Source organism: Lepidochelys kempii, chromosome 1 (assembly GCF_965140285.1).
Source record: "Lepidochelys kempii isolate rLepKem1 chromosome 1, rLepKem1.hap1, whole genome shotgun sequence".
In the NCBI taxonomy this organism is placed as follows: Eukaryota; Metazoa; Chordata; order Testudines; family Cheloniidae; genus Lepidochelys; species Lepidochelys kempii.
The window spans coordinates 279,360,305-279,377,230 of NC_136380.1; the positions used below are offsets into that span (position 1 = coordinate 279,360,305).

Sequence of the window (16,926 nt, forward strand, 5' to 3'; positions counted from 1 at the left end):
CATTGTCCCATACTTAGACTGCACACCATCCAAATCCTGCATTAAACAGGCAATTATTAAGTTCCTTATAGGCTTTTCCTATGGCACTTGTCACCAGAGTAGGAGTGTACCTCACACACACACACACTAATGAATTTATCTTCACCATGGTCCTGTAAGATAGGGAGGCTTTTTTAAAGATGGAGCTGTAAGAAACAGAGAGATTCAGGTCTTAACGTTTCCTTCACCTTTCTTTCTTGTACTAGCAGAGAAAGGCTAAGATGACATAATTAGAAGGGCAAAGGGAGCTGGAGCCCCCACGTAGGAGGCAAATAATTGAGTGGAGTGGGTCGGCCAGGAGTTATAGGGCCCTACCAAATTCACGGTCTATTTTGGTCAATTTCACAGTCATAAGATTTTTAAAACTGTAAATTTCAGGGTTTTAGATATTTAAATCTGAAATTTCATGGTGTTGTAACTGTGGGGGGTCCTGACCCAAAAGGTGCCGGGATGCTCACAAAGCTATTGTCAGGGAGTCATGGTATTGCCACCCTCACTTCTGCGCTGCTGCTGGTGGTCGCATTGCCATCAGAGCTGGGATCCCAGCCAGCAGCCACAGAGCTTCCTGGCAGGCAGCTCTGATCTGTCCCCAAGAGTGGCCCGTGCAGGGAAAGAGGAAGGCCTGTACTTCCCCAGCCTGTCCAGGACTAGCAGCCGGAGTCCGGCACACAATAGGAACCCCAAGCCAGGGCGTCCCCAGCCCTGACCCTCCCCAGCTCCAAGAGTTAAAGGGCCCTTGGGTTGGCTGTGTGTGTGTGTGAGGGGTGACCACGGCAGCCCCTTGACTATGTGATCCTGGGCAGTCACCCATTTGCCCCCCCATAAGGCCAGCCCTGCCCCCCCCAAAAGCGATGACCATGCCACCTTCACTTCTGAGCTGGGCCCACAGTCCACTCCTGGGCCCACAGTCGCCGCTCTCCAACTACCCAGCTCTGTGAAATCTGGTCTCCCCTACAGTAGCCAGATTTCACAGTCCCTGACATGTTTTTCATGACCATGAATTTGGTTGGGCCCTAGTTATATACCATCTCTGACTGACAGATCTTTGCCTCCTGATCAGGGAAGACAAAACTCCACTTGATAGACTAAAAGCAGTAGGATGTATGAAAAATACTTTCAGAACCATACTTTGTTCCTTAAAGCAAGTTGTGAGAAAATACTGATAGTTGAACTGGTTTAGAATTGGATTTCACTATTCATTTTTTACCCAATATTAATCTATTCAAGAACCACTTATTGAAATTTCGTAAGTCATTTATAAATTGCTGACTTAATATAGCTCTCTCTAGCTTTGGTACACATATGTTGTTTTCATTAATATTAATGCAAATTGGCACAGATACCCTAAGAGAAGAACCCACACTATTAGTTTTTTCTTTTATCAGACTCAGTATTTCTAGCAAGGATTTTCTGCATGTGGTTACAAACACATGGTACAAATTTTCACATAAACTGAAATTATTTAAAAATAAATTCCAGTATATGACAGGTGACTGGAATTTATGTTGAAAAATAAATTTCATGTCTGATTTCACTGTTTAGGAGTTTGGAGTTACATATATATAACTGACCACAGAAGAACTGAATGATTGGATTTAAAAACTATCTTTTATTCCTCCTCATCTGATTAATCTATTACTTTATCTCCTGCCTTTGAATTCAATAGAGAGCCTAGGTGGAGATACTTTATCCCTCATTGATTTTTCAGAATGTTCTACATCAGCAGACAACAAAAAGAACTGATAGTGTATCATGCAAAAGATTCAAGAAAAAACCCTCTAATCCAGTATTTCCAAGTTTCTAAAGCAGTTGCTCTTATAAGAATGTCTCACATACACTTCCTTCTTATTGGATGACATGAAACATGTAGTAATCTATTTTCTAGAAAATAAACTTAACAGGTGGAGAAGAAGCACCCATCCAGAGAACTAATCATGAATTTAATTTAGTTTTATCAAACACAAACATTTGTATTGGCAGAGCGATGACAAGAACTTCAGACGTGGCCCTTCCTGGCGAAGACAGTTTCCTCCACGTGAGGTCCATGGAATCAGCATGATGCCTGGCTCTTCAGAAACACTTCCAGCTGGATTCAGATTAACTACAACATCAGGGCAGTCACGGAAAATGACAACAGATGGTATGAAGTGCTTTGGTACTTAACTTGAACTTGGGCAATTAGCACTAAGCCTGGAACTGAACAAGTTTAGTACAGTCACAGGTACAATAGAGGTTTAATCAGGGCTCAAATGGGGAAGGGAAATGCAGTGACATGGTAACCCCCATCTTTTTCAAGCTGTGTTCCAGAATGTCAGTTTTCAGTATTTCTTTTATTTTCAAATCTGACCCCTCGGCTTAACGATGAACTAACCGTGGCTGCTAGCAGTTAAATATCAAGACCCTGGGTAGGTAGTGTAAACAGAAGTCAAAGGCCACATTGCAGGTATTGACAATGTTATCGCGTACCAGTCTTAATTTTCCCTCTAACCCTTCTACACAGAAGAAGAAACACTGTGCACTCATTTCACCACAGAATAGTATTTCATTCTTGATAGAAGCATTATCAAACACTAATAGTCTCAGTCTTCAAAATAATTGGTATATTGGTGGTAGTTATTTTTTGCAGCTGTTTAAAGAATTTGGTTTAAAAATATATCCCTCTACATTCCATGTATGAGAAGCTTATCTTTTTTAAAAACATCTTATATCGTAGCACAAATGGCATACGTTACTAACCACATCACTAATTCCATTGACTGCACTGCTCATATTCATGCTTTTTTCTCTATTCTATACTTTTTAGCAATAGTGCAAAGTCATAGGGCAGGCGGGATCAATTTCAAAGGTGGTTTCCAGCTATGAATAAAGGTACTATCTAAGTAGGTACTTACATAACCCTAATCACCACTGGATCTGAACACCGCACCATCGTTAATGGATTTTATCCTCCTAGAACTACTGTGAGGTTGGAAAGTATTATTCCCATTTTACAGCTAGGGAACTAAAGCACAGAGTAGAATAAGTGACTTCCCAAGTCACATAGGGCAGCGTGTCTGTTGCTGACATGACAGTTGAGCTCAGGGCTACCTGACGCACAATTCTGTGTCCATTAAGCCAGGCTCTGGGACTATACTTGCCACCTTCCTGTGATATGAACATTAAAGTGAAATGTACACCTGTGATGCTGTATTAACAACAATAATGGCATCAGTAAGTTGGAAAACCTATTCTTTTTCCTGAAGCAGTCAGATTTTCAACAGTGTCTCAGACATCTAGCAACTCTAAATGAGCTTTATAGACCAGACCAAACCCAGAAGGTTGGACAGAATGAGCTACACAGTAATTTAACAGTCACACTTTCAGGGAGGGGAAAATATATTAATTTTCTTCGTTATTCTAAAGAGGGTTTTTTTCCAATTTGCAGTTGCTTCATCACGATTGCAGAGGTTAGACAGCTCTACAGTTCGCACATACTCATGTTGACAAGGCTAGCAAAGAAGCCAGCACTGAATTGCTGTGAGTATTCACAAAAAGCCATCATGGAGGCTGTATAAATGTACACTATACCCCGTATTCACTGACATTACTGAAATGAAAGCCAAGATGGGGTCCATTCCCCCAGGCAGGTCTAGTTTATCAAAGTGAGTGGGGCTCAGTCTGGGGGAGGCCAGCCTCTTACTCCACCTCCCATCTCAAACAGCGACTTCTTCCTCTCTTTCATGGGCAACTCTTCTAATAAACTGGTCAAACCTGCCGAGAGATAAGGATGCTGTTTAAGACGGATAGCTTGTGATGATGCTGACCAAGAAAATGTGTTGAGACATCGAGGTGAATTTCTAGTGAGAGCTCAGGAGGAACCTGTGGTCATGGTACATATTAGTACCAGTGACATAGGGAAGGGCAGGGTCTTGGAACCTACATTCAGCTAATTAGGAGAAAGGAACAGTCAGGCCTTGACGATAGCTTTCTCTAATATGCTTCTGGTTCTCAAAGAAGAGAAAGTTTGACAGAGGAATTTCAGGGTCTTGCTGTATGGATGAGATGATGGTGTAAAAAGGAGGAATTTACATGCATATATGACACTGGGGAACTTCACTTTAGAGAAGAGCCTAATGAAAGAGAACAGTTACACTAGATTTACTTAAGAAAAAGAAGTCAGAGCTATAAACCTGCTTTAGGACATCATTTGGGTGGTGGTTGGCATGAGTTAGAACAAATCATCTCCCGTGGATAAGGTCTTCCAACATTATCCGTTATGAAAGTTCTTATACATTCTGCAAAGCACCTGATATTCGTCACAGGCAAAGACAGGATACTGGACTAGATATACACAGGGGTCAGGTCGGATGTAGTGGTTCTTATTACTTAAATATCTCATCATTTGTCATCTACACACGTACTAGTTGTACAAATACACTTTTGAACAAAATACAGCCGTGTGAAAATATATAGTTTGTTACCAAATCATCCCTCTTACAAAAATAAGAACATGATGAGCACTTCCATTAATATGCCACCATTTCATGCTAATTTTACTTAAATAACAGTTTTCCTTTCCATTTTAAGTTTCAGCAGATAATCATAGGCATTTATAAAGCACCTGTCACCACAGTATTCAGCTGCCTCTTTCTATTTTCATGTATAGCAAGAGAGAGAGAGAGAGAGAATAAAAATACACAATCGTGTATTAAACCATGAGTTTGGATTACAGCATTACTCACAAATGAGATGCATAGGTTTCCCCAAATGAGTTCAAAGAAACTTTATACCACACAACCATTGTTTTATATATGCCATGTGTGTTACTGAAACATTAAGAATTTTTTTGTAGCCCGTCACCTGTAAAGCCAGGTGATGTAGGTACCTGAATATTTTTGAGGAGCTGGGCTTAACTCTCACTGATTTCAATAGGAGTTAGGCAAATTCTGGGTCCCTTAGAGAAGCTGAAAATCTCCCCTTTCCAATGGTATAAAGCTTTCTTTTCTAGCCATGCAGGGTAGTAAAATAAATTCACATCATTTTTATATAAAGAAAAACCGTTACAGCTTCAGCAGTGAGTCTGGCACATCCTGCACCTCAGGCAGGTAAATAGTTATATGGAGGATGAGAAGGAAGCATTTCTGTCAGGTTGATTTTTTTTAAAATGGCAATTGAAGGGCTTAGAATGTTGTAAGTCCAGGGAAATCATGAGCAATCCACTACCAAAGGAAGGGGCAGATTCTCTATCTCTTAATGTGTTCAGATCAAGACTTTCTTTTTTGGCTTTAGCCAAACACATCTTGGGGCTTAATACAGGGGGAACTGGATGAAACTTAATGGCCAGAGACATAGAGGAGATCAACCTACCTGTTCCCTGCTGGACTCAGATCTGAATTTTCCTTAAGTGATTCAGAGTTTGGTTTTCAAACCTTGTGACATAGCTGGTGAATAGTTTCTGGCACAATTGGCTGCTACTGGCTCATGACACTGGAAAGAGGACAATACAGCCCATCTCTACCCAGAGAACAATGTCTGAGTCATTTAGGGCCCAGTGCTACTTCATGACAAAACTCTCAATCAGTTCAATGGGAGTGGGCATTAATAATGTATTGCTTTGAGCTTGAAAGGCATAATGTAGAAAGCAAAAATCATAATTTAAAAAATGTTGTAATGGCATGCAACTAAATTACCCAAATATTGTGAGCCTCCCATGGATGTAATTTCAGTGACATTCCCCAAAGAGTTTCTTTCAAGTTACAATGAATACATGAATGGCAGGGATTGCAAATACTGAAAAATATGTTAATTTACAATTATCCAATTGGTCTGTTACTGCTGGAGCGCTGTTATTGCCCAAGAACCCAAAAGCTAAACACAGATAAGCAGCAGCAAAAAATTACTGGAGCTGTACTGTGTTGTATTTTAAACAAAATACATTTATAGAATGGTATAAAAATATGTTTAATATACTCTACAGGAATATTACTACTACCTTGAGTATGAGTGATGTCTATTGGGTCCAAGCCTTTGACCAGTCTTTTGCAATTACATCTTTATTACAAGTCATCTTTCTAGTGAGAAGAATCAATCATTTCTTCCTTTAATTTCCAGTTGCCCATCCCTAACATGTGAATGACTAAAATGTTATTAATGTAATACTGGTTTTATTAATTTCCAGTCCACTTTGTATAGCGGGAATATGCTACAGTAATTATTCAGATGGTCTCCCTCACTGTTTTTATATGCAACTGCAAAAATTTCAAGGAAGCTAGAAAATTATCTTAATAAACATTTATACAAAAGCAAATGTGATAACTACAAACAAGCTATATAAAACAAAAGGCAATGATTCAGTTGCACCATACTGTTTGCTAGTTAGTAGTATATTTATCTTGTAAGGTTAATTAGTCTACATAAAAGGGGCGACATCCACAGTTGTACTGACCAAGCAGAGTACCCGAATCCAAGCTAATCATATCTGAGGTGATATACAGTTGGTTCAAAGAGGGTAGAAATGAGAGTTCCAGCAACATGAGGAAAATGGGAACACTATACTCGGGTGAACCAAGCTTCCTTTGGACCAAAGAGTTTCCTCAAGGGAAGGGGATGAGTGCCATTTGGACAAAAGGAAAGACTTCAGCAACTCCAGATGAAGGGGAGACCTGGAAACTAGATTCTCAGAGGCTCCAAAGAATAAGCTTGACTAGGTCAGGATCTTTTTTCTCAAGTAATCCACAATTCTGGATTCTTGGAATATTTTTTCTCTTTGGTCCCAAAAGAGAAGGAACTTGAATTAGGGGAAGGAGCACTGAGGTGCAGGCTTTAAGCTTCCAGGCACAATAAGGCAAAAGAACTGTAGGTTCTGCAGTGGATGGACAAAGACTCCATACATAACAGCTTTTGCTTATTTACTTCCTGGTACAAGTAGGTGGCGCCCTAATGCTGTCTGTCCTTGATGATCTACAGGATGGAGGGCATAAAAAGTAGTGGACGAAGAGTAAAGATTTGAAATGTACACAACTCTTTTATACTGGAAGGCCTCCTATGGCCTTCAAAATTATAATATGCTAAAGCTATAACTTATTGTAATATTTGCTTGAATTTCAGTATTTGAAAAATAATTTCTACATGTTAGTAAACGATTAAACAATGTAAAGAATTACAGCTACATTCCATTCACATACACAGAAAGAAAGAGATGTAAGATTTACAATAAATGAAAGTTTACTCTCTCTCTCTCTCTCTCTCTCTCTCTCTCAAGTTCAAGTTTTAGCAAAACATGAAATACAGTATGAAGTGTTATGATATTTCCAGTGGTCTCACTATAAAGCAGGTCTGGGTAAAAAGGATATAAATCAAGAATCTTGCTAATTAATGTTTTTTATTTTTGTCTTTAGATATCATCTCTTTCTTCTACTTTACCTGAAGTGCACTACCACTATTTTGGGGAAAAGGAGCAGTAAAGGTCTCTTCAAGAACAGGGTAATAGGGAAGAGAACACAAAGTTTTATTAAGCTAAAAAAATGTGATGTTCTTTTCATGTATTAAGTTATTGGTTAGTTTAATACAAGAGTAATAAAATACCTAAATCATTTTAAAAACAAAAAAACCAAAGCATCTCTCTCATCATAAATTTGGCAGTAGTGCACAACCAAGGGTTTTATCCAGTGGAGCCACTCATTTTTACATTGTTCATCAGTTTTATTGTAATATACCAGCCATCTACGTATTTACTGTGTATTTCTTTTAAAATGTGTATGTAAAGGGATATAAATATGATTTTTTTAAAATAAAATCTATGGTACATGGGGTCTCAGTGCAGACACTTGACAACACAGTGTCAACAATACTGTTTGTATCTTTCCATTCCACCATTTTTACAGTTTTTTGATTGTAACAGTCAAATTAATATGTTTAGCAGAGTTAGATGCTTCAACCCGTTCCTACTTAAAGATCTGTCAATATTTAAAGCTGAACACCTGCCTCTGATGATGTATAAAAGGATGATTTAAACTGGAACTGGAGCCAAAATGGACCTATAAAGTCAAGCAGAAACATCAGATACTTGTAATACCTGTAGAAAAGCACTGTGATGGCTCTCCTTTTAAAAACAAAAACAACAAAACTGTTTACAAGAGTCAAAAGCAATTACCGAAAAATTATGTATTAAAAAAAAACAAACGTTCTCCTGTGTTACCTGTGGAACAAGAGCCATCTTTTTGTTCCAAGATCTTCAGATGCCAGCCAGCGTGGGATGTAAAAATCTGAACACTGCAAAGAATCTGATGTTCAAGTTTTCTATTAAAAAATGCCAAACTCCACCATTTCTTCATTGTAACAGGGCATTAGACAAATTCCTGTCTAACGTTATGCTTTTAGCCAAGATGGCCTTGCTGAGACTTCTTGGAAGTCAGTTTTATCAGAGGAAATAACTGAAAGACAGAATGGTAATATATAGTGTATAAAAGTTTAGAAGAGCAATTATTACCTACTGTGGCTTTATTTGGTGGTGTTAGTGTTGTTTATTCTCTGTTTATATGGGAAGTTTCAAAGTAAGACCAATTTAATAATGTCATTGACCTATTTGCTAATTTTCTGCTGCTTGATACTATCTCAAGATCTGTCTTTTAGTTATTTCTTTTAGCATTTTGATCTGCAATGTTTGCACGTACCTAAACATTTGTTTTATTGTCTATTTTCATTTGACAGATTTCAGTCAATCAAATGGTGACAGATTTTTCTCCCCCCTTGTCAATAAAAATGTTCAGTGCTATTTGTGTTTAATATCTATAAGGCTGGATATATGGTAGCATGGAAAAGCAGTTTGGATGACTGGCACATCTCAAAGCATAAGAAATTTTTCCCAGGCAGAGACTGTTATCAACATGAGCTTAATATTGAGTCTGCCACTAGAGGGAGAACTACACTTGCTTATTTGTAGGATATGGTGAATTTGATCAAATGTCAAGACAATAAAGCTAAAGACATTACTTCAAATTCCTCAGGCTTAACTAGCTTTCATGTTAATGTTTTCCCCCCTTTTGATTGTTTTAGTGAAAAAATGTAAATAAGTAAAAACAGTGCAAACTCCAACATTTTCAGTAGTTCTTGTCTCTTTTGAGCAAACCCCTCATTACGTTCCAGTCCAGTATTTATTGTTTTGTTTGCAGTTTTCACATAGTCTCAGCCCAAACCAGGAGCAACACAAAGGAGAAATCCCTGTGAACTGAACAAGAAGTTACATGCCTGTAGAAGACAGACTAACCCCTAAATCTCTTATTTCTACTCTGGAAGATCAGAGAAGGAAAAACCTATAAATGCTTAAAGCTGGATGTGAACAGTTCTGTTCCAGAGCCTCTGTCTAATTATTTCCCCCTGCTCCTGAGTTAGATTGCCATTCTCAACAAAAGAAAAACATGCAATTGTGGTAGCCATTCAAACCCATTCTCAGGTATCCTTACCAAGTGTCCAGGGTTTTAGGGAGTTCTTTGGCTGGTATGCTGTTAAAATTCACAAAGATGTGTCTACCTTATGTATGATTTAGATTCTGGAACATTTATCTCAGCCAACCTAAGATGGCCATGGTTGATGTCACAACATCATTTTACACTCCTTTAGCACACAGACAAAACACTATAGTGGGCTCAAACATACCAGCTTTCAAAGTTTTGTTCAAGTCTATTCACATTCTTAAAAAAAAAAAACCACCAGTTAAAATCACTGCTTTCCTATTTTCAGGGTACTTAAACTCTTGATAAATTGGTTATTAGCCAGCACCCATGCTGTGCAAGAAGCGACATTGTGCTTGGAGGAGGACATTACCCCTATACAAAGGGCCATCATAAGGCCTGAGTGACATGCATGGTTGTGCATTTCATAGACCATCAAACAGTACCATAAATAAAATACAGTCTGAAATCATAACTTCATGGCCAAACAATTACTTTTGCCTTTTGTATCACCAGTAAAACCCCAGAAACACATTTATACACAATTTAATTTTTTACCGCACTAGTGAAAATTATCAGTTTGGCATCTCTGATCTCCTATTTATCTCTACACTAATTCACCACCAAGGGTAGTGGTGCAAGTATAACGCATATGAACCTTGGCCTAAAAGGAACATCCAAATAGAAGCAATTTCATTTAAAGGGCCCATTCCATTCTCAGATATACCAACTGTAACAGTGGTTTGTGTCATTAAAGACTCTTTTCAATGCAGAATTATAACCCCAGCTCTATTCACATAGGACACTACAAATCTAGATAATGACTTTTGGTCAGTAGAAACCTGAGCAATAATTGAACTAAAAAACAAAACAAAGACAAAAAATCCTTTTAGCACTTTCTGGAGCCATCTAGTCCTGTTTAATAAAGAAAGCTCTTCAACTACTAGGAAGTCTACAAAGATGGTTTCATTCAGTTCTAAGTGCTGTACATACCCATGTTAAGAGACAGTCCTACTTGAAAAAGCATAAAATAGTCACAACAAAGACTGGGGTGTATTATCCTATTTTAGAGGTGTGGAAACAGGCACAGAGAGAGCTTGTGACTTGCCCAAGGTCATGAAGCAAGTCTCTAGAGGCCTAGGCTAGTGCCTTAACCCCAAGGCATCTTCCTCTCTATAATTACTTTTTCCCTTCATGGACATTTTTATGGCATTCTATTTACAAAGGAAAAAAGAATAACCCAAAAGACTATAATTTACTTTTAAATGTTCATCAATTTTATTACATAGGAAAGCAGCTAGCATACAACTCTACAGTCCACAGGATAAGACACCTGCATCCAAACTAATGCCTCATAAAGTAGTTCTGGTTTGAGTAAAGTACAAACAAAACCAGCTTGCTATACTGAATTTTTCATATTCACAAAAAATATTTGACATCTGATTTGGTATCATTTTCCACACCGATCTAAACAAAATGCAAGGCAGTGGTGAATAAGGCTTTTGGTTTATATTTACAGCTGCCATATCTGTTGTTATTTAGCTTTTCTGCAATTTTATACCTCAGAGCTTAACACTACTCTTCAGAGGGGGAAAATTCTGAAGTTGGAGCTTTTGATTCACTCCATATTAGGCAGTACACTTTAAGTTAACATTAGTTAGCTAACGAAGCGAAGTAGACAGACAGCATTGCAGCATTCATAGGGACATCTCAGTCTTCCCTCCAAAGCTACACATACATGCATAGAGATCATCTTAGATGCCTACAAAGAGACAGCAAATGCAGTAGAAGGAGAACGTTGCAAAAATGTCATTTTTATAGCCAAACTGAGGAAATTAAGGAGCTGATCCTGCAAACAGACAGGTGAGTAACTTTACTGAATTCAACAGTACTACTCGCATGAGCACACTTACTCACATCCCTAAGTGTCTCACGAGAGAAAATTTAAAACCTGTGCAGAGAGCCTATCCCCTATGTAAGTCCCCCTCAACCCTTATTTTGAGGTCTTAAGTAGTGGCTAGTCCTGCTGCTGGGCCATGCCATTCAATTCATGCACCTGAATTGAACAGGAGAACAGGATCGTTAATTTATTCATCCTGGTGGGTAAAGCATAAAATTAACTAAGGACTCAATTATTATGTAACTCTACTCATTCTATCTGATAGTGTAGTGGTTTCTTCCATCATATTTGGTCCCAGTCTCACTATTTCATTGCTTCGGTCCTAGGTTTTCAGTGCAAGGCAAGAACTTTCTGGAATATTTTACAGTTACCAGCTATGGCTCCAGTCCTGCAAACTGTTCTGCAAAGGCAGAGCTCCACACTCACCCAGAACAGTTTGCAGGAGCCAGGCCCAAGAGAGCATTCAAATGGGAGTCACCTTTATTTTTTTTAATATATGTGTGTATATATATATATATCTATAACACCCTCCCAGCCATTATGATCAGTCTGCTGTTTTATCTGGTTCCAGTACTGTGTCACTTAACAGCCTCCTACCTTTACTCATTAGTTGATGGCTATCCTCCTGGATGTCTTCTTTTTTTAAGGAGATACTGCCCATAGCAAAAAATAAGGCATAGTCTTATAAATCCCTATAGATACTCTTAGGGTATCTATAAATCCCTATAGAAACAAAATATATCCCTCAGGTATGGACCGATCTGGAAAAATAACTGGAGATCCCTAAACTATCTTCACTAAGGGGCTCTCCCATAGCAGAGCTTCACTAAGTGAGTCTCTCATTCATTATAGCAACTTTTATTGCTTCGTGTCATTTCCTATGGCAGGAAATGCTGACTTTGTTTTGAATTTGTTTGTTTTTTAAGATCTGTTGTACGAATTTTGTGAATACTTATTTAAAAATAACAAAGACTATTAATTTCATTATGCACTAAAAACTACCACTTGAAACCTAGAACACACTCAAATGTACAGGCTCTCTCCTGTGACTGGCTTGGCAGCTGCAGACTCCAATGACCTCATAAAGGCATAGGGGTGCTCAAACAACTCTCCGGGATATTTAGCACCTTGCGAGAATGACTGCACCACAACTAAGGTGGGGCAGAGTTTGTCTGAGGCTTACCCAGGAAAGACAGCTCTGCTTTATGGTGGGTGGGAGGGGGCGGAGGGGAGGAAGGAGGTCAGAAACAGCTGTTAAAAAGGTGCTCAGTGGCTCTTTGTTTGTCATCAATTAGCCAGTGATGGTCAGCCATAATCAGATGTTCACAGATTTTAAGGCTGGAAGGGACTATTATGATTATCTACAATCACCTCCTGCATAACACAGACCATAGAACCTCACCCAGTAATTTCTGCATCAATCCCATAATTTTTGTAGGAGCTAGAGATATATTTTAGAAAGATATCCAGTCCTAATTTAGTCTTTGTCTTTCCTTCCTTCTTTTCCCTCTATTTGTGACATTACTTTAAAGTAAAGATACACATGAAAAGCATCAGGCAAATTAGCATGCTCCACCACCAAGACAATGGCCAAAAAGCCATAAGTCTACAATAAAGGAAGATAAAAACTTTGGCTAAAAGCTCATCCTAGTTCAGTGGCAAAGCGAAGACAGCAATTAGGAATAAAAAAATCAGCATACAACAAATGGAAAAAGGGAAGGAATAGCAATTGATATAAATAAGAATGTGTGAAGTGTAGAAAATGGATAAGGGAAGCTAAACACATCAGGGGAAATCCATGGCTGCTAGGGCTAAGGATAATAAGAAGGAATTTTTAAAGTATATTAGGAATAAAAGAAATCCTAGCAATGGTATAGGCCCATTACTAGGCAGAGATGGTAAAATTGTTAATACTGCTGAAGAAAGGGCAGAAGTTTTCAATAAATATCTGCATTTTATATTTGAACTGAAGCAAGATTATACGCTTGTATTGTCCAGTCCATTAGTAACCAAGAGGATATTAAGCAACATCTACTAGTGATTAACATTTTCAATTCAGTAGGCCTGGATAACTTTCAAAAAACTTCCAGAAGAGTGGAGAAATGTGCCAATATTCAAGAAGGACAAGTGAGATGACCTGGGTAAATATAGGCCAGTTAGCCAGAAATCAATGCTGGGTGAACTAAAGGAAAAGCTGCCACCGGATTCAACAGATAAAGAATTGAAGGATAGGAATGTAATTAATGTTAGGCAACATGGTTTATGGAATTAGGTCTTGCCAAACAAACCTGATTTCATTTTGAAAAGCTTACAAGTTTGGTTGACAAATGTAACAGCACAGATGTAATATACATATTTGTAAGTGATTTTGACAAAGTATCACGCAACATTCTGATTAAAAGAATTAGCAGTATACGATTATCAATAAAGCACAGTGAAACGAATTAAGAACTGGCTAAAAAATGTCTTTGTCAAAAAGTAATTGCCAATGGGGAATAAGCATCAAATGGAGATATTTCTAGTGGGAATCCACTGGGATTGGTATGATGCTTGATGCAATTCAACATTTTCATCAGTGAACTGAAAGTAAATATAAAAATCACTAGGGATCCAATTTGCAGATGACATAGATTGCCCAGTCCTCATCATTATTTACCATTTCACCAGTCATGCAGAGCAATCTGGATAATTTGGTAACCGGGGACTATGCAAACAAAATGCATCCAAATACAGGCAAATGCAAAGTTATACATCTAAAAACAAGTACTCCTGGGGGAATTCTGTGCTACTGTGTGCGCACATATTTAATGAGCCCCACAGATTTCTAATTTTTCAAGCAGAAAAAGCTTCTGCCAAAATACTGCTGCAGTTCTGCCGTTTGCCCACCAAAGTTGCAGGGAGAGGCAGACGGGCTCATAAGGGCTAGGGGGAGGACTGGGGCAGGGGCTGAATGGGAGTGGAGGCATGGGGCCATGGCGGGAGGGAGGTGCAGAGCCATATGGCGACAAGGGGAGGTGGAGCAGAGCTACATAGTGATGGGGAGTGGCTGGGTGAGGGCGGGAGACTCATGGAGACAGGGGTCCATGTGCCTGACTGAATGGGAGAGGCTAGGAGTAAGCCAGGGTCTGCATGGGGGAAGCTCCTTAACAATCCCTCCCTGCCCCCTCCCAAAAATACCTGTTCCATACTTTACTCACCCATACCAAACAGCCCTCCAAGTTCACACCCAGCCTCCTTCCCAGCAATTTACCTCCCTCTCCCTCAGCTCCTCAGTTACCCCTGACTCCCCCAAGCCTTTGCTCTGCTTCTGAGGGATACGGGAAATACAGTTCTGTATTGTAGTTTAAATGAATTATTACTCAGAGTTCTGCATTAATATGCCTAGTAAGGAATCTATTTGTCATAAAACATTTCCTGAATCTTTTTTTGTTGTCTGTATTGTTACAGACATACTTGCTGACAGGTATTTTGAAATAAATGATCAAAAATAATTGAAACTGGTGTGATTATATTGTGTTATTTTGACAAATAAAATATGCAGAATTTTGCAGAATTTTAAAATATTGTGCGTAGAATTTTAATTTTTTTGGCACAGAATTCCACCAGGAGTAGAACAAGGAACACGGGCCATACCTACAGAATGGGAGGCTGTATCCTGGAAAGGATTTAGGGTTCATAGTAGAGCAAATCAACATAAGCTCCCAGTGCGATGCTGTGGCAAAAGGTGCTAATGCGATCTTTGTTACTGGGTAAAATTAAAAACCCGTGTAATATGGTAGTCAGACTATATGATCTGACGGTCCCCTCTGGCCTTGAACTCTATGAATTTATGAACCCTCTTTACAGGGCTCTGTTAAAACTCTCTACTGTAAGTATCTACTTCTTATCTGTCTAAACCTCCAGTATAATACAAATGACAAACACTGCCAAAACTCAGAATGTTTCGCTGTCCATGATGATGACGACATGACAGAGAAAGCAGCAACAGTTCTGTAGTAATAAAATTAGCGCCAGGTTATTTCAGACATCTAAAATATGTTCTATAACTGCGTTACCAAATAGAAAATTTCTTCATGTATTCCGGACGTTTGGAAGTTTACTGTTAAAAGACACTGTCTGATGGATAAAAATCACATTATTTTTTTTTTCTTCAGTTCTTCTTCTAAGTGTTTAAACACATCAGGATCCTCAACGGTTGGAGTTATCTGAGAGGGAAGAACATACATAAACATATGATAGAGAACTGCCATATACCACATACAGTAAGGAGCAATCGGTTCAATAACTCCTCTAATGCTAATTTTTCTAAAGTAATCAAGAAGAAAGCATTTATAAAGACTGTGAAGATAAAATATACCAGGCAAAAATAAAATGACATTACAATATCAGATATTGTGAACCAATAGCAAAATACATTAAAGAAACAAAAGATAAAGTCACTTCTGCTGATGTGCTAGCATCCCTTGTTAAAGAGCACCTAGAGCTTACCTGATATGGTTTGCCATTGACAAGAGCAGAAAGAGAAGAACGTGGTATTTTGCCGGAACGTGTCTTTGGTATCTGTTTCACAAATACCGCCTTTCGGAAAGCTGCCACCGGGCCAATGCTTTCTCGAACGTACTTAACAATTTCTTCCAAAACTTTCTCCTCCTCTATCTTTATACCTGGTGAGGAATTTCAGATGCTGTAACTACTTTACAACATTATACAAATCTTAGGGACACAATACACGAGTCTATGAACAGTAATGAGCTCTCACCATTTCTTAATACACATAGCGCTAATGGGACAAGACCTTTTAAGGCATCCTCTTGGCCAACAACAGCACAATCAGCCACAGCTCCATGGGAAAGAACAGACTGAGGGAAAAAACAAAACAAAACAAAACCTCAAATAGCTGAGTATATATTCTACTGTAATTAATATGCAGGTTGCATTGACAATCTAGTGTTTGGATGGAAATAAGAACAACCCCTAGGTAACACAACATACAATTGAAAAGATAATAAAATATCCTCTTTATAGCAATATTAAAATGACAATTTTAACACATTCCACAAGATCTTAGCTGGAAAAATGTTATCTTAATATAATATTATGATCGATGTTTCACACAGTTATGCAGGGAGGAAAGAGCAAGTGAGTGCTGGTACATTCTTGGGTGTCTGATCTATCACAATTCAGATATGTAATCTACCTGTAATCTTTTCAATCATACGGAAAGCAGGGACTTGAAACTAAAGAGCCTCTTCAACCATAACTATGAAAAAAACTGTATAATGAAACTCTATGAACCCTGATTGTTCCAGAAGGAGGAAGTGCTATTGGTAGGTGGGGGAGCAGAGAGAAGGGAAGAGAGCAACGGGGGTGTGTGTGTGTGCGCGCGTGCGTGTCCGTCCAGACAGAAGGGCTGCAGCAAGCAGGCCCTCACAGAGTGAAACAGTCAATAACCTGTCTGAAGCCTGGGAGGGGACAGAGTGGCTGATCGGTGATGCCCCAGAACAGGAGCCAGGGGGAGCACTGTGCCAGGGAGGAATTGCCTGAGAAGGACAGACCAGA

General features: G+C 38.8%; 2 protein-coding genes across 10 annotated transcripts in view; one reads left to right on the forward strand and one right to left on the reverse strand.

The window, feature by feature from the left end:
- PPFIA2 (PPFI scaffold protein A2) overlaps positions 1 to 9,111 on the forward strand; it is a 619,889-nt gene extending 610,778 nt beyond the window's left edge. For 5 of the 6 annotated variants that reach the window (XM_073327625.1, XM_073327628.1, XM_073327633.2 and 2 more), the window contains 3 exons: positions 2,020 to 2,179; positions 3,464 to 3,555; positions 7,416 to 9,111. In XM_073327625.1, coding sequence (XP_073183726.1) covers positions 2,020 to 2,179; positions 3,464 to 3,522 — 219 coding nt within the window. In that variant the 3' untranslated portion in view covers positions 3,523 to 3,555; positions 7,416 to 9,111. The remainder of the gene's footprint in view (positions 1 to 2,019; positions 2,180 to 3,463; positions 3,556 to 7,415) is intronic. The other variant, XM_073327626.1, reaches the window with a different exon arrangement.
- A 1,610-nt stretch (positions 9,112 to 10,721) lies between these two features.
- ACSS3 (acyl-CoA synthetase short chain family member 3) overlaps positions 10,722 to 16,926 on the reverse strand; it is a 129,644-nt gene continuing 123,439 nt past the window's right edge. For 3 of the 4 annotated variants that reach the window (XM_073327638.1, XM_073327637.1, XM_073327640.1), the window contains 3 exons: positions 16,127 to 16,226; positions 15,856 to 16,031; positions 10,722 to 15,572 (listed from right to left, as the gene is read on the reverse strand). In XM_073327638.1, the coding sequence (XP_073183739.1) occupies positions 15,498 to 15,572; positions 15,856 to 16,031; positions 16,127 to 16,226 (351 nt within the window). In that variant the 3' untranslated portion in view covers positions 10,722 to 15,497. Of the gene's footprint in view, positions 15,573 to 15,855; positions 16,032 to 16,126; positions 16,227 to 16,926 lie in introns of those variants that run through there. The other variant, XM_073327639.1, reaches the window with a different exon arrangement.